Source organism: Macrobrachium rosenbergii, chromosome 21 (genome assembly GCF_040412425.1).
Source record: "Macrobrachium rosenbergii isolate ZJJX-2024 chromosome 21, ASM4041242v1, whole genome shotgun sequence".
NCBI classification, from domain to species: Eukaryota; Metazoa; Arthropoda; class Malacostraca; order Decapoda; family Palaemonidae; genus Macrobrachium; species Macrobrachium rosenbergii.
Window position 1 is genome coordinate 15,462,245 of NC_089761.1, and position 26,253 is coordinate 15,488,497.

Consider the following 26,253-nt stretch of genomic DNA (forward strand, 5'->3'; position numbering starts at 1 on the left):
TCATGGAACTCACTTAAGTACTAGGGAAGGATAGGGTAACAGCATTAATCTAAAGTTATCACCAAACTCTCACCCTCCTCATGAAGGTGCAGCCTAGACAATCGGGGAGGAGAGAAGGAAGAAGGAGAGGGTTGAAAGGGAGAGAAATTCCTGTAACGTAGTCCAACCAGCAACCGACCCATAGGGTAGAAGGGCAATGCTCGAAGAAGATACCCCATATTGTTTGTCTTCTCTCTCTCCCTCATCAGAGGGAGGAGGGGACAGGGGTTTCAGATACTCCAGCAAACCCAAAACAAGCGGTAAGGCGGATGGAACAACAAACAGGAACTCCCTCGACCAGCCTACCCCTCCCTCCCCCGCTCAAGCGACATCGTCGGGAGAGATGGGAGCTAAGACAATGCGAAACCTAACCTGAATGGCCTAACCCACCGATTGGAACGAGAGGGTTAGGCTAGGATCCCCATTTCTAATAAAATATCATTAAAATTAACCAGTATACAGATAAGTACCCGTAATATGAATAAATATACAAAATTAAAAGAACTTGTGCTAAGCGTATAGCCTAACTGAGCAAGGCTTAACAGGAAGTAGGCAGCCATTAGACTGCACCTGACATGAGCTTGGATCATAATAAAGCTAAATTATTCATGACATCCAATACACCATAGGTCAGAAGCTGACAAAAGATAGCACCACCCTGGAGAGGGAATCTACTCGAATGAGAGCCTGGTATACGCTATGAATTAACTATAAGAAGCAAAATAAGAGGAGGAGGCCTCCGTAAGGAACAACGCTAATCAAGGTACCAGGACCTGCTCGACATAGAAAAACGTCTCCAAAGGAAACTTCTTGAAGGGGAATTATGAAACCTGAATGAAAATGGCGAGCGATCGAAAGAAACCCTTGCAGAAACCAGCTGCAAGAGTGTACTTCAAGGTCATCATGGCTGAGGCGGCGAACGCCGGGGAGCGTCCGATATATGACCCTGTAAATATTAATTTACGGGCCTATAAGAGCCTCACAAGTAGTAAAAACCCCACAAGAAGATGGTACTTAACTTAGATACGGTGAAATTACTTGATGCCATGATGAATGTAATCCAAAATTTTCCAAAAAAGAGGCAGCACAAAAAAGGGATTTTGACAAAGGAAAAATCTATTTCTGGATCGGGGACCGTGTCACCCGGTGAAAAAGTCCATTCAGCACTTATTTCTAGGTAATTCCGTTGCTAGATACCAGAGAAAGCTAAATGAAATGCTGGAGTTACTACCCCCAGAGCGAGCTCCATTAGATGGAGTCGTGTATGGAAAAGGGTGAACTATAAAAACACGGAACCTTATCCTATAGAGATCCCAAAGTCAAAAGTCCCACAGAGGTGCCGTTACAAACCCATGCACCACTCGCGGACAGTACACAAATCACCGCTAGCCGCATTCCATGAAAGCAACACCCCACCAGAATGATGTTTACTATGGGGGGGAGACGACACATGACAGAGGTGGGTCACCGGGTGACACGGTCCCCTCTCCAGAAATAGATTTTTCCTTTGTCAAAATCCCTTTTCTGGATCGGGTCCCGTGTCAGCCGGTGAAAAATTAACAGAGAAATAAATATCATTCTTAAACTGTAAGAGATAACAAAATGTAAGGGGAACAGAAGACCAAAGGTCCACCAAAAAATTTTAATTGCTAGCAATAATAACAAATAATGTACAAATGTAACTGATGGGAGCTTAAAATTAACATGACAATATAAAAAATATACTTAAACAAAATAACTATACAAAATTGAAAACATTATAACATAAATGTGTCAATTAGACAAATATACAGATAACACGGTCAGGTGAGAAAGTCAAGGCACGCCTGACTGAAATGACTGTAAGGGGATAACTGAGGCAGTGGAGGAAGAATTGACTAGGAATCAGAAAGGGTACCAGAGTGAGGGACAACGTTCCCTGCTGCGACTGCTGAGAATTTAAGAGCTTCTAAGGATTTCAAATAGTGACGTTTGAAAACCAAGGGTGACTTCCAACCAGTGTATTTGGTAAGATCCGTGAAATTCATGTAATGGAAGTAGTTAATGGAGGTGGCCACAGCTCTAATATCATGAACTCTTGGGACTGAGTCAGGATTAGCCTGCTTGATGAAGTAAAGGATTTGCTGTCTAATAGCAGACATAGAGATATTAACACAAGCACGTGCTAGAATGGAATGAGTTCAGATGGCGCTGGGGTCGTCGGTTGGCGGGCGGGTGAGCATGGGTGCTGGATCGGCTCCCCACGTTCCGGGGTTTTGTCATTGGGATATCTTCAGAGTGCGGTCCTGTGGCAGTGACAACAATCACTCACCCTTACCTATACCGACGTCTATTTTATTATAGATGATTGATCTGGGTGTAGTAACCCCAGCATTCCTGATAGCTTTTTTCTCTGGTATATTTAGCAAAGTATTTACCTAGAAATATGTGCTGGATGGATATTTCACCGGCTGACACAGGGACGAGCTCAGAAATATGCGTTTTCTTCCACCTGGCCTCAAGTTATCAAGATATGAATTTTTATCATGTTGGTTGTTCTTTTCAGGGTTGGCAAAGAAGCAAACTTGAGCAAAGAGCTAAAAAAAGAGAGCGTGAACTTATTACTGAGGCTGCATCTACAGAGTCTGAGCCTTCACCAAAGAGGTTACCTCAGTTACGGCAACGTCTGTCCCTTAGAGGTGCTGAGGGAGATTCACACTCAGAAAAAGAAGTGGAAGATGGGTTAGTTTAAAAATAGAGGTTGAATAAGAGAAGGATTTTGTAAAATACTAGGATTTTATGTTTGATCAAAATTGTCACCTCATATGTACCTAATAAGAATTCATGGAATATGGTTGCTTGTCTTTATACATTTAGCCCCTTTTGCTCCTGTATGTAACAGATTTAACAGAGAGCACAATTATTTTATTTCTTTGCAGTTATGAAGGTTCAGAAGAAGGTTCAGTTTGTGAAGGTGGAGGAGTAAGTTCCATGCAGCTTCGCGTCATGCCTTTACTGTTTGTGGTGGTTTCTCAACCCCATGCTTTCCTTTCTTGTCAACCTCTAAAGCAGAAGTTGGACATTTCTTGCTTTGATTTCATTCTTCGCAGTGTACCAAAAGGGTTCTCAGTTAAGGGTAAGCTATAGTGAAGGGTTATTTTACATGATGTCATTTCAAGTATTATTTTTTCTGAAAATATTCTGATTTTTATGCTGGAACATGTTTTTTGCAATGGACAATGCAGTGAAACATTTAATGTTAATTCAGTAACTGGTTTGTATGGAAGTTTTGTGTTTTTGATATGTTGTATTTCTCATCTGTATGGATATCTAGAAATGAGAAAATGATAGTCGTTTTTATGTTAATACTGTATACTTAAATAACCCTCGCGTATAGCAACTGAAGCCAAACGACTACCAACTCCTGAGGATTACACATCATCTTGGTTAGAAACACGCCCTGGTGATCCTCATCCCAAAACTGGCATTCCACCTGCTCTGCTGGTAATCTCGGCTCTTGATTTCTTACACAAACCAGGTGAGTCAGTGAATGCAATTTTTGAGATTTTCAGATTTTAGTGGAAAGCTAGCTTGTTAAAGTATTGTTTGGCACTGTATCTTTATTGTTGAAATTTTGATTGATTTTGTATAAATATTCCAATATGTAGGTGTGCATTATGTAGTGAGGAGTAGCCTTCTTTTTTTTATATTGATAAATACTTATTTCTGTGAGTCAATCATTGGATATACATTGTGCTTTGTTGTACTGCATATATTGAAGAAATGAGATAAATTTTGAGTCATTTGTTAAGTTTTATATTCCATACAGTTTTCCTTTTACCTCCTGACAGCTCGTATTAATATGGAAGTGGGGAGACCAGTCCGGTTATACTTGAGTGAAAGTCGATGGCAACAAGTAGTTCATGTTACCAACTGTCTTTCTAAGGTTATGCCATCAATGACATCAGCATCTGAATCTGATGGATGCTCTGAAGATGACACCAGTAAACATGAAGTGCCTAAAACTTCATCTCCTGAAGTCCTTCGCCAAAGCTTAGCCAAATTTGATAGCATCTCCATTGTTACAAATCAGGTTGTAGTTAATTGTGAAATTATGAAGCTTAACAAATCCAAAACTGAGGCTCATAGTAGTGTTTCAGGATTTAAATTTTGTGTGTCCACATCTCGCAAACGCTCCACGCAAACTCAGGATGCTAAACTTGATGCTATTTCAGAAATCCTTGTTAGTGCTGAGGTCCAGGATCTTCAGTTGAAAACAATTTATCATTCCCAAAAACTTCAACCATTCCTTCGGCCTTGGACAGTTTCAGGGGAGTTAAAACTTTTATGGTTACAATGGAGTTCTCAGCCTTATATAGAGGTGAAGATTGATACAGAAACACTGACAGTAGACTTAGGACCAGAGCACCTTTTTTGCTTCATGGACATAGAGCGACATATTTCTGGTTTCCTTGGAAAGAAAGAGACTAAACTGAGTACGAAAGACAGCTCTGAAAAGGCAGAAAAGGAGGAACGTCATCATGATATCTTGTATCAAGATGACCTACGTGCTGGCATTTTTCAGTATGTCAGTCTTGCTCTTGAAGATCCAAAACCATATCAGGTTGTGTTCGACAAAATGGCAGGAACAATGGTGTGGTGTTATCCAGAGCCACGTACATTAACTAGGGTAGATATATATCCAGTCCCATTTGTTGCTGCCTCAGAATATAGTACTTTGGCAGATGCTCAAGATAAAGATCAGGTTATGTGTGCCCTCCAGTATTTTGATTCTCTAAGAGACACTTTCATTACGTACAGACAGTTTGAACTTTCAGAATCCAAGTTCTGTCAACTGGATCTTCCAAGTTTTTATGAGAAACAGCACATTGCAGTGTCTTCCATGTGGAGAGTTGTTATTGATTATTGTGAAGAAGAGAGTAACTCAGGTGATGGTAGGATTGTTGTCTCACCTGGAGCTCTTGCTGCATGTATGAGAGTTGATTCCATGTTTTCTGTTGATCTGTTACCTCGAATGCAAGCAGTTGTAACACTTGGTCAAGCACAAATTACCTTACTCAATCATTTGTCTCTTACTGGCAAGAAATTGCCAAAGGAACTTAAATCTTACACTCTGGATAAATTAGCACCTGAAGAGCAACCTTTCCTCACATGCACTTTGGAAAATTGTTTTATTCGTCATTATGTGTGGTCAGCTGCTGTGCATGTCCAGGTTGGTGGCTCATTGCGTGTGGATGTACTGAGTTACAGTTTCCTTACCAACAGTTGTTTACTTGAACCAACCTTTATAGAAGCACGCCTTGTAAAACAAAATGCTGAAGGACCTGACAAGCCCAACTGCATAGATTCTTTGGTTACAATAAAGCCAATGTTCATACATATTAATCAGTCTCTCATCCATACATTAAATGTTGCTCATGAAAGTTGGCTACAAGTTTCATCAATAGTTGCTGATGTTGCAAGTGGACCAAATTTAACCCTTCTCAAGAAATCCCCTGTCATTTTTATGACCAATTATTTGATTTGTAATGACACATTGGAAACTATACGTTTTGGCCAAGTTGGAACTGATGAAAATATACTCCTTTCATCCCGTAGTTTACATTTATACTGTTGGAGAAGTCACAAATTACCTCCAAAGTTGCAAGTATGTGTTGAAGGAGGAAAATGGAAATGGTGTGATCCATTCATGCTGGAAACAGAAGGATCACAGGTAAATTATTTAATATTCATTCTGTTAGCATAAAAAATTTGAAATTGAAATAATGTAAGTGAAGGTTAGTTGTGCATAATGTAATTTTAAGGTCATTTCAAAAGATGCTAAGGTAATGCTTTACTTTTCAGGTTCGCACCATTCATCATGAAAATCACCACTTTCACTTTCTTGTAATTCTCGAGACTCTGTCCCCCACTCAGAAGTTGATCACATTCTCAGGTTTACTCTCTGTTGCCAACTACCTCAGTGAACATCTTGAATTTCGTGTTATGGAAATGAGCAAAGAGAAGGAATCTCCAAAGCATACAGCAACACACATGTTACATAGTAAAACTGTAGCACCTTCATATGTAGGGGAAGCTCATGGTGTGAGAGTAAGATTGATGGGCAATCAAACTGTTTGGTCGGGAGAGATTCCACTGTCTCTGGAACGAACTAAAGATTCTCTTCTAGTAAAAATCCCTCTCAAGGTCAAAGGAGAGAGCATTCTTTCATGGTGCAGGGTTTTGAGACAGCGAGTTGGATCTGTTTGGAGATTGTTGGTTATATTTAGTCCACAGTATATGGTTCGTTCTCATCTTCCAAGGCCTTTGATACTTCATGTTACTACTCCAAGTACTCACACTTCAAGTCAGGTACTATTGAAAGTTTGCTTTTGTTTTAAAATTGCAATATTTATGTCTAAATGTAGTGGTATTTGTTTAAGTAAGTTACAAACTTCTTATTTATAATGCCGTTATGCCTCATCAAGGTGGTAGACTGAGTGTTGAATTTTAGTTCAAATGGATGGAGAAGTAGTTAAAAGTGAGTGACAGCTTCCAGTATTAGAACCGCTTGTTTTAGCTGTGCACTCACCTTCCAGTATTAGAACGGGTTGTTTTAGCTGTGCACTCACTTTTATTTACAGGACTGCAGCCAACAAGGTCTGTGACTGTAATATTAACACGTATAGATTGATTTTTAAAGTTTGGTCTTAATAAAGTATTTGTGCTTATACATAGATTAAGTTTACTTACTTGATTTTTAACCATAAAACCTAAATAATGAAATTATTTGTATTCATATCCTGTAACTTAAGGCTTAATTTCCTCCATCCTTTGTGTAAATGAATACCAGAAAAGTTGAAAGATTTTAATAAAGAGTAACATATAAAATACTTATTTTATATTTTTATGTTTATTCTTAATGCCATGTTAACTTTCTGGAAATATATCAAGATTGAATCACTGACCACCTTAGCAGCTAGGCACCTGGTGTAAAGTAATAAGAATTAGCTCTGTGTTTCAGATCCTGAGCAACCTAAATTAAGTCAAAAGTTGAATCCTGTTTGCATATCACAAAATGGAATAGCATGAAAAATATTCGTACGTATATATTTTTTTCTGTTTCAGATGATTGTCAAAGGCCGTGGGAACATTCATACACTTCATTGTGATAATAATGTGTCACATCATCTCACATTCCAACTTAATCCAGAGCTTGAAGTTTCAAGCCCCCCTATTCCACTTTCTCGTGGCATGGCTGATCAGGTATTCATCAAGTCGTCTTACTAATTTTAAAGACATTTAAGGAATGTCATACTTAAAACAACAACTTGTGAAGTTTTGAAAGTTTGTTGAATTGGAAGCTTACCATACACAAAAACTCAGTAAATATTTTAAAATGAATAATTCATTTATTTCAGATGAGGTTATCACAATCTCAAGATTCTGTAGACATATCCCAGTACCTCCAGGAATTATTTGATGGACCAGAAGATCGCTGGCCATATATTGATACATCAGATTTTATGGGTGATGTTTTGTTTGCTGACCAGCCAAAAATTGATCTACAGGTCTGTATTGAAGTGATAAGAATACTTATTTATTTTGAAAGGACAGTTGTCGAAATGATAATTTTGAATCTAGTTAGTATTAGTATATTAGCAATATGAAAGGGATGGATGAAGTTGCCCAAATAATAATTTTTATTTTAGCTATTATTACCTTAACAAAATAAAAGAAATGGATGAAATTTACCTCAAAATCACATTTCTTCATATTTTGCTATTTTGCAAGTAGTATCTGGATATTTGTCTTTAGTATTTGGATATTGGTCTTTATGTCTTTCCATGTAAGGTTTTCAGTACATTGTATTTTACTTTATTATGCAATTATGAACCATAATTCAATAATTTCTTTTTGCTTTGTAGGTTGGATTTTCAAGTCTTTCTCCTTACTGCAGCACATTGGTTGTTGATATTCGCCCTTGGGCTTTGGTGGTGAACCATACTGGTATTGAAATATTGCTTCAGGAAGTTGAATCTCCTAACTCATGGTTTGTTCCTCCTGGAGCAGTGTTTGCCCCACCAAAATTTGATGGCCTATTTACTATAGGTCTCATGGACAAAGAAGAACATTTCCACACAACTTCATTGCAATTTTCCAAAGAAGATAGATGGTACAGTTTGAAGTTTGAAGGACGAATACCACGAGAGGGATCCATCAACCTGCGCATCCCAACACAGGATAAAATATGTTTCATCACTGTGCTTTCTAAATATGAGGAGAACATACAAATAATGCATTTGGTTCCTACATATTCCATTGCTAACAATACCTTGGAGGAGATGACTGTGCGATCAATGTATGTTTACTCTGGCGAAATCAAAGTACAACTCCCCATATCTCTGCCAATGGTACAACTATGTTCAAAGTCAAACAACAGTGAAATGAGAGAATTAGCACTACTTTTTTGGCACATTCTGAAGGACCCAGGATCATCAAGTTCAGATGAAGAACTGTGTTGCATTCAGATTGGTCAGAATGGTTACCATGGGCACCCAGTAGTTATTAGAGATGGCCTTGCTGACCAGCGGATGACCTTTACATTGCCCAGTAAGGAAAGTGGTCCAATTCTCAATAGATCATTTTTGATCACTGCTCATAAGCATTTTGGTCAAGTCAAAATGATTGTACAAGTGGACCCTTCACCCCAGATGATTTTGCACAACAATACCAAAGCTCTTTTGATATTAGGTAAATGTTGGAACTTTGTAATAAAGTATAGCTTTATTTTATTTAGAAAGGCACAACAGTATGTTCCTGTGAACTGAGTTGAAGCTTTTTAATTGCATGGAAATGCATACATTCAGCACTGTTTGGTTGTTAAATATAATTTGTCAGATTATGAATTAAGTCACTTTGAGAAGCTGGGTTGGGGGGGGAAATATAAATTGCATAAGTATTTTAGATAATTATTGTATCAACATAAATGCAATAATAGCACAGTACTGTAATTACAAATGCAATATTTTCAGATCTAAGTAATCCATCATAAGTAAAAGAAGGCCTAAAATGTATTTATTAGTTATTTTATGTACAAAATATGCTTGCCTGTGCTTGGGTTTGTAATTTTAAGTTCCTTATTATTTGGTTTAAATTTTTGTAATATCAAGTTTATATACTTAGTTTCTGTCACTATAGGAATACATTGGGTCAAAGAATTTCATAGTAAATTGTTTGTATTTCTAGGCCAAAGTTCCTTGAAAGAAGAGGGAATTATGGAAGAGGAGTTGGATATGTTTGCTGCCATGCCTTCTGTTCCACCTTCCAAGGCTGTGCACTATACATTCCCATACATTTCCCAAAAATTCCCAAACATCTTGGCTAATGGTGCTGCCTATCCTCGATTGCATTTCTCTCAGCCAGATATTTTGAATAATGGTAACTATGACAAATATTTTTTTTTTGATGAAAATGAGGATAATTAATTTCTTAATTTCCAAGCTGTGTATGCTGTTTTTAGGTAACTTTTTATGGTAACATACATGGAGAAGTTATGCAATTGATATTTAATGCTTGTATCTGTAAAGTTTGTAGGTAATAGTATTTAATGGTATGTGTTTTCAAGTCTATTTACTTACAAAGAACTTGTTTTTGTTCTCCATAGCAGAAACAGAAGAGGTATTATGGAGTCAGGGTGTAGATATCCAACAGCATTATGACCAGTTTGTAAGTATCCCTGGTCATGGAGATGTAAAAGTACGGATTGAGCATGTTGGACACACAACCCACGTATTTATTGATCCTGTGAGTCGAGTGGAAGTATCCGCCAAAGACATTAGAAGTCGTATTGCAGCAGAACCCTCTAAAGGGCGGGTAGCGACATCAACCAACAGAGGACGAGCAATAAAAGAAAAAGAAGGCATGTTGCCTGAAGGAGATCCTCTGCTTGCACACAGAGCAAGTATGGATGCTGACTCAGCATCCCTTAAAGAGGCTTCAACAGAAGCAGTGACTCCACCCTCTCCTAAATCACCCTCAATACCTCAGACTCCCAAGGAACCAAAGTCTACTACTGTGTTTTATTGCTCATTTTTCTGTACACAGGTAGTTCTGGTTTTAAAAGACGATGTCAGTGACCAAGAAAATATATCAGAAATAATGAGAATTACTGTAGATAATTTTATTGTAAGTGCCCGTCCAAAGATTGACCTTTCAGAAAAGCTCAGAGCACTGGATTACAGAGTAAAGGAGCGCATTGAAGTAATTATTTTCTTGGGTGATGCACAAATTGACAATCAGCTCTTCATACTGGGAAAATATGATTTTCCAGTGATTTTGATCCGACAGAACCCTGAAACATCTCCAAAGTTTTCAGCTTTTGATCCAATTGAAAGAGCAATTCAGATATCACATAATAATGCACTTTTTACCTTATCGGTTATTCTTGAACGTGCTCCTGTAGGTATGTGCATGTATTCTGTCCATATAAAGCTCAAACCAATTAGTTTGTATGCAGAGGATGCAATATTTTATTCACTGATGGACATCTTGTCATCTTTCCTTCCTGTATCTAAGCACAAACCTTCAAATCTTCGGGAAAGTGACAGTGAAGATGAAGAAGAGGAAAAGTTACCAGTTGTCGTGAAGATGCCACAAGAGGTCCTTGTAAAATCACATGCTATGACCTGGCCCATTCACATAACACAGTTAACTATAGAGCCAATATCCTTGTTACTGAGTGTCCATGCATCCATCAAACTTTACATTGCACTAGACCAGTCTCCACTCAACTTTGGAAAATATGATCGCCTGGAGATAAGGACAACAAGTTATAGTCTTGGACACAACTTAGCCATGCATTATCTTTCTGGAGCCCTGATAAGGGCTGGGTGGGTTGTTGGCTCACTAGACTTGCTTGGGAATCCTGGAGGATTTGCAAGAATGGTTGGATCTGGAGTGAGAGACTTTGTTCAGCTACCCTATGAGGGAATACTGCAGGGACCATGGGCATTCATTGCTGGCATTACCCATGGGTCCATGTCACTTGTAAAGCATCTCACAGCTGGTAAGTTTGAAGCAAGCTTTTCACATATGAATACCGAGCATCCTAAAAATTCTTAACATTGAAATTTTTAATTTTTAAAGGCAATGGCAGTTGATATATGTTGAATAAAATTACTGCAAGTTAAGTATAAGCCATATAGAACACCATCAGTGATGAGGTTCTAGTCTAGATGTATCTAGTTGCATGGAAGATATATTTACATGCATTTAAAAGCACTTCTTGTTTTACTTTGGTATTAAAAATTGTTCCTTGTGTGCAAGCTCACATCAAGTAATACTTTAGATATTGATTAGTGGAAGCTTATGGCTGGTTCATTGTTATTATTGATTAGTTTAGGTAGCCTACTAAACCAAAAACTTAACTTTTCATGAGGCTGTCCATTGCTGTTAAATATTTCATTGAAGACATTAATTTACATGGATGGGGAAACTACTCTTCCTTATTTTAGTACCCCATACCGAGCTAGTTGGTTACTTTCGAAATAAATTTTTGGGAAAGTAAGATCTAAGCTGTCATGTTATTCAGTTTGTTCTTGTGCTGAAAGAAACTTTTTACACCTGCAGATAAAAATTCAGATACATTCTGTTGTTTTTTTCAGGTACTGTTGTGTCGCTGACAAATTTAGCCAACTCTGTTGCACGAAATATGGAACGTTTGTCATTGGATGCTGATCATGCAGCAAGAAGTGAGGCTGGACGTCGTTATCAGTCCTCAGGTCTTGCTCATGGCCTTATGCAAGGTCTCTCTGCCTTTGGGATATCCTTATTAGGTATGAAATTATTATTGCAGAAATGATTTTGCATGTACAAAAAAAAATTTTATGCTGTATATGAAATGCGATGGTGTGTCTTAAAACCAGGGTATATGTCATCATCATTTACATTTATACATTAGTTTTTCCCTTAACAGGGTTTGATGTATGTTGATTTTTGTCCGTGATCCTCTGTCGTGGGCACTTTGTGTTTGAATCCCCACCTATCCAAATCTCTACCTTTACCTCATCAGCTTTTTCTCTACCCTTCCCAGTGGTTGATGTTATAAAATTTCCACATACAGGTGAATCATCAAATACCTTATTTTTCATCAGTAATTAAATGGACTAATTTTGAAAAGTTTTCCTGCCATCTGGCTAGATCGGCAGTCAACCCACAGATGATGCACGTAGGCTGGAAGTGTAAATTAAAGAAGTTTAGTGGGCCATAAAGCTTTTAAATATATGTACCTATTCTGTTTCCTCACAAACCATTACTTTTAACATAGCCCATTTTGTGTGTCTGTGTGAATTCCAGACTCCAAATTCCAGTAGAAGAAGAAAATGAAGAAGATTGACTACTTCTGGTTGGTTAGTATATGATCTCTCTAGATCCTAGTGTCTAGCTGTCTTACTTTTTGTGTGTTCTTACTAGTTTGTAGTTCACAAAGCTCCCAGAATTTCAGATTTTTCAGGGTGACCTTATGCCGTACTTTAATTAATTTCTGCAAACGTTGATACTGTTCCCCTTTTACCATCTAGATTCATCGAAATCTTGGGCCTTGTTGGTGGAGGTGGAAGTAATATGTGCTATGGAAGTTGTAGATCACCAGTCTGTGGGGTTTTACATCCGTCTTTTTCTTGTAGAGAAGGCAACCTAAGTTGGAGACCCATATCAGCCTCTTAGCTTTGAACGAGTATGTTTTACAGACTTGTTTCAAGATGTAACTCCATGTTCAGTGGTAGATTCCACCAGAGAGGACAACTCCATACTTTCAATAGACCTGCAGGATGCATACTTTCAAGTACCCATTCATCAGGTACCTTTGCTTTGTATGTAATGAAGTGGTCTTGCAATTCAAGACCTTGTGCTTTGGACTGGTGACATCTCAGGTGTTGACCTTGGTCGTAATTTGGACCCAGTGAAAGGGTATTTGCCTTCTGTGATACTTAGGTGATTGTTTGGTCTGGATGTCCTCCAGGGAATGCCTTTTTGGGATGGAGGTCATCTGATGGCTTTTTGTCTTGAATTAGGGATTGTGACCAGCTGGCAGAAGTCTGATCTCATCCCCAAGCAGCAAATAAAATATCTGGGCATGCTCTTAGACTAGGTAGCTAAGAGCCTCCTCAGTGGGCTCCTGTTTGAGCAATCTCAGGGATGAAATGGCATATTTCCTATCCTGACAGGAGCAATCAGCTTGGCTGTGGCAGTTAGTCTTGGGTCATCTGTTGTCATTGGAGAAGATCATGCCTCAAAGGCAAAGTCACCTTTGGTTGCTTCAGTGGCAACTGAAGCAGCACTGGTCCACTCTCTGAGTTGCCTTTTCTCAACAGGTATCTTTGGGTAGGAAGTAAGGGGGGACCTGTCATGGTGGCTAGACTGCAGGAACCTTGTTTGATGAGATGCACTTGCTACACTTTCTGTCTCCCCACATGTGTGCAGCAGATCATCAGGCAGCTCCTCAGTGCCTTCTCCACAGGGTCTTTCCTTCATCACAACTAAAGCATAGGTTCATGGTGCTGACCATCACCCTCACCTTTCCTTACTGGGTGTCTTGCTACTTCATTGATTTCAACACCAAGGATTCCCTTTTTAACTCTCCTCTAGCTATGGTATTGCTCTTGGTGCCACCTTGTCTTTTCATTCACATGGACACACCAATTGTGCACTTGCGACCATCAGCACTCTTGCTTTTGGACTGGCACCTCCTAGCAATTACACACCTGCCATGGTCCACCTTTTCTGCATGTTTGCACCTGCCATCAACCATGCACTTGCCATATGTTGCACACCTTCCATGAACTACATCCTTGCCTCCAATCCCACACCTTCTCCTAACTCTTTACCTGTTGCTTATAGCTCTTTTGCCTCCAGCAATATACCTGCTGCCAGGCACACACCTGTTTCAACCACACCTGCCACCAGTCATGTTCTGCCAGTTGCACCTTTCCTGTCAGTTTTGCTTCTAAGGCTTCTCCTTGAAGCCATTCAACTGATTCCAGCTGCTTACCTGTGAAAGTATTTCTTGGCTACATGTCTGCTTCCTGCCACACACATCTGCTGGTAGCTTCACTTCTGATCAGGATCATGTAGTGTTTTATGTTCTCCATGTACCATGTCTCTGCTTCCAGTTACACTCCTCACTTCTACGGCAGACTTGCCACAGGCTGTGCTCCTGCTGCGAGCCACACCCATGGTGCCATCCACTCTCTGACTCCATCTTCTCAGTGCTTCTGGCTGCAAAAAGATCCACTACACAATGTGATGTGCACCACTTATAGATGATAAAATGAGACTTGTGATAGTGGCAGTAGCTGCTCATGACAGTTCCAATTCTGTAACTCCTCTCAGATTCATCCCAGAATCATGGTCATTTCAGAGTATTGGCTAGTTACTTGCTGTAAGCAGAAGCTTTGAATTTATTTGAGTTAGGTTTTTTTGCCATCCTTAATCCCTAGGTGATAATTAGCTATTCCTCTACTCTTCTTGTCACTTCCCAATACCAGGTTTGTGGTGTTGGACATGCCTCTGTGCTGCATCCTCATTTATGGTTCCATATTCCCATCACAATCCAGTCCTTTGCCTCATTCTTTTGCACTCATGTATTTTTAGAATTCATCCTCTACCCATAACACTCCCATTGAGTAGGTGGCCAATTAGCACATTCAGGGTAGGGAGAATCGTGAGAACACACTGTACCTCTGCAAGAGATATACACTGAGTGCAGATCTTTCACTGTAGGTGACATAAAACGATTACAAGGTCCACCATGCCTTTCATAATGACATTGGTCCTGTGTATTCTGTATGAGACAAAGAACCAAGCGCACGCACTGAAGCACCAAAAAAAAAAAACACAACACAAGCACTGTCAGGCACAAAACTGCGCCAGTAGCATATGAATGTACGGAGAAAGTGTTACTCATATGAACACTAACAATAATGCACACAATAGAAACACAGAACATGAGAGACATGTCTGCTCTGTATTTCAGGTGAAAGAACAGTGGATAACATTGGTTGGGTGAGAATTGGGCGTCCCCTTCCTCCGTCTCCACCTGGATACTTCCCTTGTTTAATCAGTACAGAGCCAGTCCAGTGCATGCTCAGAAAGATACTCCATATATGAAAGTTTATTGTTTATATACTTAGGAAAAATAAAAATTACTTGAAAAATTTGGCACATTTTCTTTGCAAGTGCCCGAATCCCCATGGCATTTAGAAGGATAAATTTTACACGTACTGTATATCTGCTCATATTTACTAGTAGCCTTGCAATCAGTCCCCACTATATTCAGGTTGCTGCTGTTCGTTTCCTTCTACTATCTCATTAATGCATTGTGGCGGAATTCACACCCACAAACAACACAACACGCAACACTCACCCTGATCTTCGGTTGCTGGAGATGGATAAGGTCCCCGGTCGCCAATCACAGCACACAACCACAAAACAAAAACTTAAACCGACCCTCCACCAACAACGAACAAACAAAAAAAAGAAGAGACACATGAACCATTAATGTTGGTACCAAAAAAACAGACGAACTCCCTGTTCACTTTCAAGGTTGGACCTCAACTGCCCAAACTTCCCCAAAAACGAAAAACTCCCGACAGACCGACAGACAGAGAGACAGCCGTAAAACCAACTCCAACAACCAACCACTCACAACGACCACTACTACTCTCTCTCTCTCTCTCTCTCTCTCTCTCTCTCTCTCTCTCTCTCTCTCTCTCTCTCTCTCTCTCTCTCTCTCTCTCTCTCTCTCACAAAACGTTGGGAAATGCTAAATAAAAACAAATTTCTTCATCCTCTATATTTCTCCCCCTTTTAGCATTTCCCAACCAACACCTTTCACACCCCTTTCAAATCGCCTTACGCAACACCCACGGATGCTCACTAGCAGGTCCTCTAGATCGCGTTCGCAGGCACGCAATCATTCTCTCAGAATCATTCTCTCTTCTAGCAACATTCAAACTCACATCTTCTCCTCCATTCTCTCTCAGATTCACGCTATCTTCTTCACTATTACCACTCTCAATTTCATCCACAATCTCATCTATACCTCTAACTCATTCCCAAATACCTCCCCCAATTCTTCAACTAACCCATCCCATTCGCTCATTGACCTTTCCAATTCTTGCAACGATTCATTCATGCTTTCAATCACTCGCATATTACTGCTACGCTCTCTTACTCTTACACTTTCGCTCACCTCCAACCGTTCACTAACCCCTACACGTTCAGTCAACTCAGTTATATCAAACCCGCATATGCTATAACGTTCAATTCATACCATCCCATTCATCCCAGATTACACGCTTTATCACTCATTTTCACTTTGGCACTCACACCCTATCACACAACTTACGACCATTCAGTTTACTTACGTTTCTTCCCTTTCTTACGTTTTCTACCATACTCTATCAAAACAAATTGCTGATCCTCATGCAACAACCCCTCACGTACATGCATCACACGCACCGCTTGCATCCTGGAGGATCCACCCATTTGAACCCCCTTCACACTCAGTTTCCCGAATTCGCTGTCACAGTCACCCTCTTTCGTCTACACACACTTGATACATGCCCTTCCATTCCACATTCGTCACACTTCGCTCTCGGTTCTGAACACATTCTCGCATAATGCCCATTCTTACCACAGTTGCCACATATTACATTCACTCGGGTACCCTACAACCATTAGCAATATGACCCACCTGTCCGCACCTGTAGCATTTAACCCCTATCTTTCGTACACTCCTTACCAAATGTCCCTGTTGCCCACACCAAACACGCTCCTAAAGCCCACCTACACTCATTCTTTGTATGTCCTTCCTTTCCACATCTAAAACACTTCGCTCGACTTCCACTCATCGACCTTCCCTTTGTACACTACTATCCCTAACCCGTCCAACCCGTTGTTCCCTTACAAACCCATCATTCATCCTCCCTGGCACCTCCACATTACTTGCTCTTACACTCCTATCTATTACACTATCGGCCATTCTCATTGGGCCCCTCAACACTGCATCCCTAAAGCTTCCGAACTCTGGTACCCTCTCATCTACCCCAGCCCTTACACTTACACTTCTGCTCTCTTTTATAACCCTGTCAAGCTCATAATCTTCTACAATTTCCAAAATTTCTCCCCAAGTCAACCTTTCATTCGTCCATCTTTTCTTCTCCTTCCGCTTCAAGTTCACAAATTCTCTAACTCCATCTGGCACTGTCCCTAACAACTTCCGTACTAACTCCTTACATTCATCTATCCCATCATCCCCAAACTTCTTCCTTGCCAACGTCTCCAGCCTACAAGCATACAGTGACAAGGTTTCCCAGCTTTCATTCTTGCCTCATCAAATTCATTCTTCCTCTTATACTTAACACTCGCTTTCATACGCCTCGCTTGCTCAACTAGTCTAGCTTTCACCTTGTCATACTCAACAAAATTTCTCCCCAAGTCAACCTTTCATTCGTCCATCTTTTCTTCTCCTTCCGCTTCAAGTTCACAAATTCTCTAACTCCATCTGGCACTGTCCCTAACAACTTCCGTACTAACTCCTTACATTCATCTATCCCATCATCCCCAAACTTCTTCCTTGCCAACGTCTCCAGCCTACAAGCATACAGTGACAAGGTTTCCCCAGCTTTCATTCTTGCCTCATCAAATTCATTCTTCCTCTTATACTTAACACTCGCTTTCATACGCCTCGCTTGCTCAACTAGTCTAGCTTTCACCTTGTCATACTCAACATCCCCACACTCATAATAACCCTATACATATCAAGTAAAAACCCAGTCAAATACTCTCCTAATTCTCGTGCCCACACTCTCTTACTTTCCCCATACTTATCCTGACAAAAACCTTTCATACTCCCTAAAGAAATCATGCACATCCCTACTTCCATACTCATTATACTTTTCACACCGGGTACCTCCTCACATACATAGCCTTTCTCACTTCTTTCTCACTTTCACTCTCACTTTCTACTTTCGCTCTGTCCTTTCATACCCTCTTCCGAATACAAAGAGTCCACTTCTGCACTTACATTCATCTTACTCATTACACTCTTCTTCCCCTCTTTTTATCCACTTTTATCCACTCACCTCCATCCACCTCACTATCACTACTGCCTTCACCCTCTCCCTTCTTTCCTGCCTTTCCCACTTCCTTACCCTTCTTACCAGTTTCCTTTCCCTTTCCTTCTTCCCTTTTTCTTCCCCTGACTTATCCTTACTTTCCTCTGTTCCTTCCCTTGCTTTTCATTCCCCTTTTCCTTACCCTGCCTCTCATTCCCTCGTTTCTTACTTCCTATTCCCATATCACTTTCATCACTCACACTTCCATTCACTTCTTCCTCCTTTTCTTTCTCTCTTGCCCCTTCACACGTTCCAGAGAACCTGCCTCCAACAGCCCCCTTCTCCAAAAACACCCTTGAACATACCTTTCATCATTTCTTCCACACTTTTCATCATTCCTCCAACTTTTTATCCATCCTCTCTTCCATTCTTCCATTCTCTTCTGACTCTTTCATCTCCCCTTTCATTTCTTCTTTTGCACTTCTTAGCATTCCCCCATCTCCTCCAACTGACTCCTCAATCTCTCATTCTCACCCCTCAACCACGTATTCTCCTCTTGCAACCTCACTAGTTCCTCTTCCATCCTTCTCTTCAGTCACACTACCAGCCATCAACCTCAATTGCAGCTGAAATACCAGCTGCCCCACGTTGGGCGCCAAATATTATGTGGCGGAATTCACACCCACAAACAACACAACACGCAACACTCACCCTGATCTTCGGTTGCTGGAGATGGATAAGGTCCCCGGTCGCCAATCACAGCACACAACCACAAAACAAAAACTTAAACCGACCCTCCACCAACAACGAACAAACAAAAAAAAGAAGAGACACATGAACCATTAATGTTGGTACCAAAAAAAACAGACGAACTCCCCGTTCACTTTCAAGGTTGGACCTCAACTGCCCAAACTTCCCCAAAAAACGAAAAACTCCCGACAGACCGACAGACAGAGAGACAGCCGAAACCAACTTCAACAACCAACCACTCACAACGACAATTACTCTCTCTCTCTCTCTCTCTCTCTCTCTCTCTCTCTCTCTCTCTCTCTCTCTCTCTCTCTCTCTCTCTCTCTCTCTCTCTCACAAAAGCTAAATAAAAACAAATTTCTTCATCCCTCTATAGCATCTTACAGTCTGACGTCTTTGTATTTCCTGCTGCCCAGCTTTCAAGGTCTTTCCTTCCACCATATTCTCCGTCATTCATTTCTTCAGTTTTGTAACCGTGCTAAAATAAAATAGATTTATAATGTTTTAATCATTTGACATGGAGATTTATTAGTTCTTCTTTTAGTAATGTACTAATCACAAACTTGACCTTTGCAGGTGCTATTGGGGGACTTGTTCATCAGCCAATGCAAGCAATAATGAATGAGGGTGTGACAGCAAGTACTGTTGTTGGAGGAGTAGGCAAAGGCCTAGTTGGCATTGTTACTAAACCTATTGGAGGTGCTGCAGACCTCATTGTACACACAGGTCAAGGTTTATTGCAGGTAATGTAATTCTTTGGGTGGCTGTAAGAGCCTGAAAGTGATTTCTTATGAGATGATTATGCTAGCACAGATGATCACTGTATTGTAGAGCTGTACTGTTCATTTTATTATATATTTTTGTATTTTGATTCTTAAAACCATTTCTTCACTCTGGAATTTTCTAACTCTGTCAGTTCAGAGGAATTCAAATATTAGTTGACTGTTAATCGTGCTAATTGATACAGTTAAATCCTGGCATTACTTGACTGCCCTCATTTTTGGGATACATTATTTAATTTCATGTATTTAGAAAATAATTATTTTAGCATATCCCTTGCCTTAGAGAGTCTTATGTGAATTATGGAAATGTTGTTGATGTACATTTATGAAATGAATTATGAAAATGTTGTTAATGCCAATTTACAGGGTGCAGGTTGGCACCAGGAACAAGTAGCTAAGTTTCCCCCCATGGTTGAACCTCACAATATGGAAGTGAATGCACCCTTAAAATTAGTATGGAAACTAGTAGCAGCTCTGCCCCAGGAGTGTAGGGCAGTGCTTGCTGCGGTTGATGCCACACATTTGACAGCTGCAGGCACCTACACACCAGTCACCATCCTTCTTACTCCTCAAGTAAGTGATGAGTCATTACTGACTTGGTAACTGTTTTGTGCTCCTGATTTTACTCATGAAAGTTAGAAACCTGTGGAAGAAGATGTACAGAGAACAACTGAAGTGTGTGGTGTAGCATCAGGGAAAAGATACATAATTGCTAGAGTTTGATTCCTAGGGAATCAGATCCTCATCAGGAACAGCCAAACAAGCACTATAGTCAATATTTTTATTCCATGTGGACGTTTCAGCTTCAACACATTAAGCCATTTTCAACCTAAATAGAGGTAAAACACAAAACATAAAATTATATACTATACTAGTAAAGTACAAATCATAGGGAGTTCACACTCGAGAATAAAATATTTGTTTTTTTGTAAACTACTTTACCATCAATAAACACATACTACTTGGAAAGAAAACCATAATGGCTTAAACTAATACAATTCAGTGAATTACAATAGTCATTAAAATTAAGACAAATAAAGTAAAATTCAAGGTGAGAGAAATAAAAATTGACATAAAATATTGGACTGGGAAACATTAAAAAAACCAAAAACACAAAAGCCAAAACAAATAAGAAAAGAAAAACTGCTCAGTAGATACATTAGCCTGATGATGGGAAAGCAAGAGCCCTTTCCAGTCATCAGGCTTATTTTTCTGCTCTTAAATTTTTCTTTGCTTATTTGTCTTGGTTTTTGTTTTGGGTTTTTGAGTGTTTCTTAGTCCTATGTTTTATTTCACGTCTGTGAATTTTTATTTCTCTCACCTTGAATTTTATTTTATTTGACTTCATTTTAATGACTACTGTATTTATTCACTGAATTGTATTAGTTTAAGCCATTATAGTTTTTCTTCAGATTAGTGTGTTTTTATTGATGGTAACGTAGTTTATAAAAAACAAGTATTTTATTCTCGAGAGTGACCTTCCTTTGATTTGACTACGAGCAAGCCAGTTGATTATTCTCAGCTTTTTAGTCTCCGACAATGTGGGTTCATCCAAACCTTTTCGAATCAAGGATATTACACTCCTTTAATTCGAAATACCCAGAAGTCTGACGTTTGAACATCTTGCTTGTTCAATAGATCAAAGGTATGGTCTCCTTCCTTTGCCCTTTCATGACCAGGAAGGGAGTACCCAGGTGAGCTGAGCTACCAGCCAGTTCAGAGATGTACTCAGAATCCTCCCTCCAAAAGTAAGTCTCCCATATGTAAAGACCGAGGGCTTGTATTCGTGTAGGAACAAGTGACAAATTTTTTGAAGTAATTTGTATTTTTCCTAACATACAAACCTAAGGTCTTTACATAAAGGGCCCACCTCTTACTACCTGTCATTCTCTTACCTGGGCAAAAAGGTAAACTGAGTAGAAATGAGTGCAGACCCACTTGGTGGGACGTACTTCCGCTCTTACCATTGGTAACTGTTACCATAACCTTCTTGTGAAAAGTTTAATGGCCAGATTTCCAGCTCACTGTAAGTTATTTCTCACATATAAAGACCTCAGGCTTGTATGTTAGGAAAAATACAAATTACTTTAAAAATTTGTCATTTTACAATATTTGTATATAATTTTATGTTTTAGTTATTTAGGTTGAAAATGGCTTAATATGTTGAAGCCGAAATATCCGAAATGTCCCTATGGAGTAAAAATGTTGACCATAGCACTTATTTGGCTGTTCCTGATGATGTAAAATACAACTGAAGAAAGCCTTCAAGATCTAAAAGAAGACAGGCAGGGAAAAGGATAAGGAAGAGAGGAAAGGGCTGAGGGCCAGGTGACATGGGCAAAGAGAAATTTGTTGGAGGAAGAAGTTGGAATCTTAAGAAGAGTGTGAAGAAAGAAAAGGTTTGGAATAGTAGAGTAGCTGAGGGAAGATAGAAAAGATGAGGAAGGAGCAGAATACATAAACATTGTTTGTTTTATGATGTCATTATAGTTTTTATCTGGCTTTTTGAAGATGCTCATAGCCTTTGCCTTAGTTATTGGAAGACTAAGTATTATGTGTTTTTTAATTTGCTCCTTTATCCAAAGTATCATTATTTCCATCATTGATTATCTGTTGACATTGTTTTGGACAATGTAAGCCCTGCAGGCTTGTTGGCCCTACTATGTTCTCACACTCAAGTCTTTTTTTCCTAACCAAAGCATTGATAGGTTTTTGTCTCATGCAGTGTTATTACTGCTGGTCGTCTGATCACACTTGCATCTGGAATCAATACTCTACTTTAGATTTGTCATAAATTTTTGCTTTCATTACTGGATCTTCATTGTTAGTCATCATTTATTCTGGATGATATTGTTTCCGGTGAGCAGCATTGTGTCAGAGTGAACTTATATGTAACACTTGTGGATGAACCTCAGATTCATCCGTAAAGAGTTTACTTTTGTACTTAAGATTTTAATTTATTTTTTCCATAGAAATCATGACAAGTTTACAACTGAACAGTTCTATTCCAACACCCAGAGGATAACAATGCGAGTTGTAATAGATGTATAAACTACCAGCTACCCAAAAAAGAAATTGTATGAAGCAGAGATAGTTGAGTTATTGGATTACTGGACTTAATTTTAATAATTCTTCCATTTGTAGAACTCCATTCACCTTGGATTATGAACAGTGTAATATACAATCTAGGAATAAAGCACAGTCTGCTAGTATTTTATGTTCAGTCAGTAGTGAAAAACAAGTATGTGAACCAAGTTTTTGAAATTTTTGAGAAAATCCAGTATTGTCAGTACTGTTATTAAGTTTTATACAAGTGTAGATTCATTGCAGTGTATACAGTTTTTTGTATTAATATAAAATAATATGGGTTAGAAGAGTAAATTAATCATTTAAGCTCTCTAATGATGAAAATTATGTAATATGAATTATGATAGCCATAGAAGATGCAGTGGTGTTTATGAGCAATGATATATCCACATTGCAGTATTACTCAGTTTTATGTGTCACTGGAGGGATTTTTGTAGGATGTATCATCATTGTCAACATCATCATTATCATGGTGAATGCTTTTACATTTGGTTCTCCCTACTTGACATTAGATGTGTCATGAATTTCCTCCTCTCTTTTCTGTCTGGTGCATTTTCTGCCCAAATTGCCACTGGATCCAGGTTTTTATCATTGCTCTTTTCAATTACTTTTTGGGACATCCCAGTGGTCTTTATAGCTCTCTGCTTCCAAATATGCTACTCGTATTTCCCAGACTGACTGTCCTTCCCCCTTTCTAATCACACACTCTCGATCTAGGTGTTCTTGGTTTCCAGTGTCACAGTACCAAATTTTTTTGTAAAATTACATATTGTGTTTACAGTACATTATTATTGTATCAGTAATAAATTTAATCAGGCTTCTTAGTTCAATTGTGTTTTGTTATAGCTCTTGATATACAATTCAGGTACTCTTTATATTGGGGGTTGAAGAAGATGCCCAGCAGCATGCTCTTCCACTTCATGAAGTCACATGGCGAGCCCATGCAAGTGATCCAACGCTGATATATATAGAAAAAGTTCAGCCAGAACCTAAGCCACAGAATCCTGATATGGAGGTAAAGTTGTTAATAGGGGATATATCTGGTACTCTGCTTTTTACCTGTTCCATGAGAATGCATGCTTATGTGAATTATGTTAAAATTGTAACAATAACGTATTTTCACTGACATAAAATTTCTTTTTGTATTAAGTTAGAAGAGCACTATTAAGTTAGAAGAGCACTATTTATGTACTCTTAGCACTTAGCACATATTGGCTATAGGCGTTAATGATTACAAATCATGCAAGTATATGTCTTGATTTATAACAGCCTGTGAGTGGATGTCCAGAACGAGTAGCGGACTATGTGAGAAGTACATGCAGTGAAGGTTTGGAGGTCGGTGGACTTGATTCCTCTGCTGCTTCTTCAGAAGAAGATGAGCATGTTCCTGGTCACTTTCCTCGCATCAAGCTATATGTTTCACCGAGGTTGAGACCTGCATTGCTGTCTTCCATCAACATTGCAGCAAGAGCTAGTCAGGGGAGAGGGTTCATTGTTTAGTTATAGGTAAAGGGTTTATTTATTTTATTTTCTCTTCTTGGCTTGTTATCTAGCTTGGAAGATAGTTTATTTTGAAAGTTTATTTTGAAAACTGAATGGAATTTTAAAAATTTTTAATTAAAAGAGAAATTACTTTGTATGCTTAACACCTTTGCTCTATTAAAATAAATACTAAATTTTAAAATATTCTTTGTGATAATCAAATATATTTTTGGCGCTAGTCTAATTTTCTGTAGTCTTCCCTCCTGCATAATCAATTATAAGTCAGTAGCTAGATGGCAAGCTTTCATATTATAACAACATTATTGCAAATGATTGTTATAAGATTTTTGAAATTTTATAATGCAATTATATTTTATTTATTAATAATGATTGGGGTTTGCTGTGCAGCCAGTAAGAATTGCATTCCCTAGTGCTAAATGAAGTGAGCTTTAAATTTAAAATAGCTCAGTACAGTACAATAACAACAAAAGTGGAAATCTAAATTTGAGTCTTTAGTTTCAGCATGATAGTTTATATGCTGAACTTTGAATTTTGTTTCAGGTTTTGAGTTAAATTACATTGTGAAACTTTGTAAGTAAGACTTTATTATTAGAATTGTAAAGAGCCATATAAGTTCATTAGTAAGTATATTTTTTTATATACTGTAAAAATGAAAGTGCAAGAAAAGTACAGCAAGAGTGAGGTGTTCTGTGAGTATTTTCTGGACTTCATAGCACTTATCTAAGTGGTTATCTTGTATTTGCATTCTTGTAGAAAAATGGGGCCCTTCATTGCAAACTATTTACCCATATTCACATATTCACTCTAAATTAGCCCCATAAAAGAAAGGGTAAAACGAGGTTTTTCTTGAAATACGGTTATCAGATATGATGTAAATGTTTTGTTTCATGTCTGATCTTTTGGACAAGTTAAAGGACCTTTTAAAATCTGGAGGCATGGTGTTAGATTTTATAATACTGTATAATGAAATTTTAAAGTATGATAAATGACAACGTATTTGAGTTTTGAATGACAGTACCATAGTAGTTTGGATGTTTATATTGCGAAAAAGTTATTTTTCTAGAGAAACTGCACTTTTGGACAGTAAGAGTACTTCAGGCTTGGTATTTGCTATATACATAGTGTACTGGATTCCATTTGGCTTGTGGAACAAAATATTTGTTTTAGATTTTCACAAATTAGGAGGTATAACTTGAGACCATTAGTAAAGAAATATGCTTATCAGTTCTACTCCATTTGTGAATGGGAACTTTAAAAATCAGTGCACTTGATAGTGGTTTACAGGTATGTTCTAACTGAGGTATCCCCTGAAACCCTCCATACATGTAGGTTACTTGGTAATTATATCTTCTAGGCAGTTTTTATTACTAAAAAACCATATCAAGATTCTTTTGTATTATAAATTACATTTTCATTCTAAAACAGAAACAGGAGAATTGAGCTCTGGAATCATCTTTTAAAATATGTTATTTTCATGACTATAGTGTGTTTATTTTTCAAAATTTTTTGGTGTATGTAAAGAATACATTTTAATATTTACATTTTTCATAGCTGGAAAACTTCACTAATTAATTTTTTAGATAAATTCGGATGACAGAAAGTGATTAAGTGAGCAGTGGAAAGTTAGAAAGACTGTAGTAAAAGACAAAATAGTTGTTGGCCCCTAAAAACTATCTGACCATTTTAGAGTTGATAGAGTTTGTATGTTAGCAGGCTTCTCTGGATTAATGTCTTTTTGAGCTTTTCCTGTTACACGTAAGTTACTTTTTATCTGAACCATTTCTGGTCTTCTCCAAACTGATAGTTGATATACTTCACTGATGAGAGAGCATGTCACTCTTGTTAACTTAATGAGGTTTACATTTTTCCAGTTTTTGCATAGAGGTGTGCATCCACATATCTAACTGAATACACATCTGGAAAGACTGCTGTGTTTTTGTTTTCTCTGTGGTGTACGAATTGTTACAAGACAGATAGAATGACAGTCATTTAAA

The 26,253-nt window shown here is 38.6% G+C and overlaps 1 protein-coding gene across 1 annotated transcript in view; it reads left to right on the forward strand.

The window, feature by feature from the left end:
- The window catches only part of Vps13B (vacuolar protein sorting 13B), a 195,249-nt gene that overhangs the window by 157,016 nt on the left and 11,980 nt on the right, over positions 1-26,253 (forward strand). The window contains 15 exon segments of the mRNA XM_067123050.1: positions 2,585-2,760; positions 2,958-3,154; positions 3,416-3,556; positions 3,870-5,752; positions 5,884-6,390; positions 7,147-7,284; positions 7,440-7,589; positions 7,947-8,772; positions 9,268-9,459; positions 9,686-11,086; positions 11,685-11,855; positions 19,464-19,630; positions 20,036-20,242; positions 23,622-23,771; positions 24,026-24,262. Of these exon segments, the coding sequence (XP_066979151.1) occupies positions 2,585-2,760; positions 2,958-3,154; positions 3,416-3,556; positions 3,870-5,752; positions 5,884-6,390; positions 7,147-7,284; positions 7,440-7,589; positions 7,947-8,772; positions 9,268-9,459; positions 9,686-11,086; positions 11,685-11,855; positions 19,464-19,630; positions 20,036-20,242; positions 23,622-23,771; positions 24,026-24,256 (6,537 nt within the window). The 3' untranslated portion in view covers positions 24,257-24,262.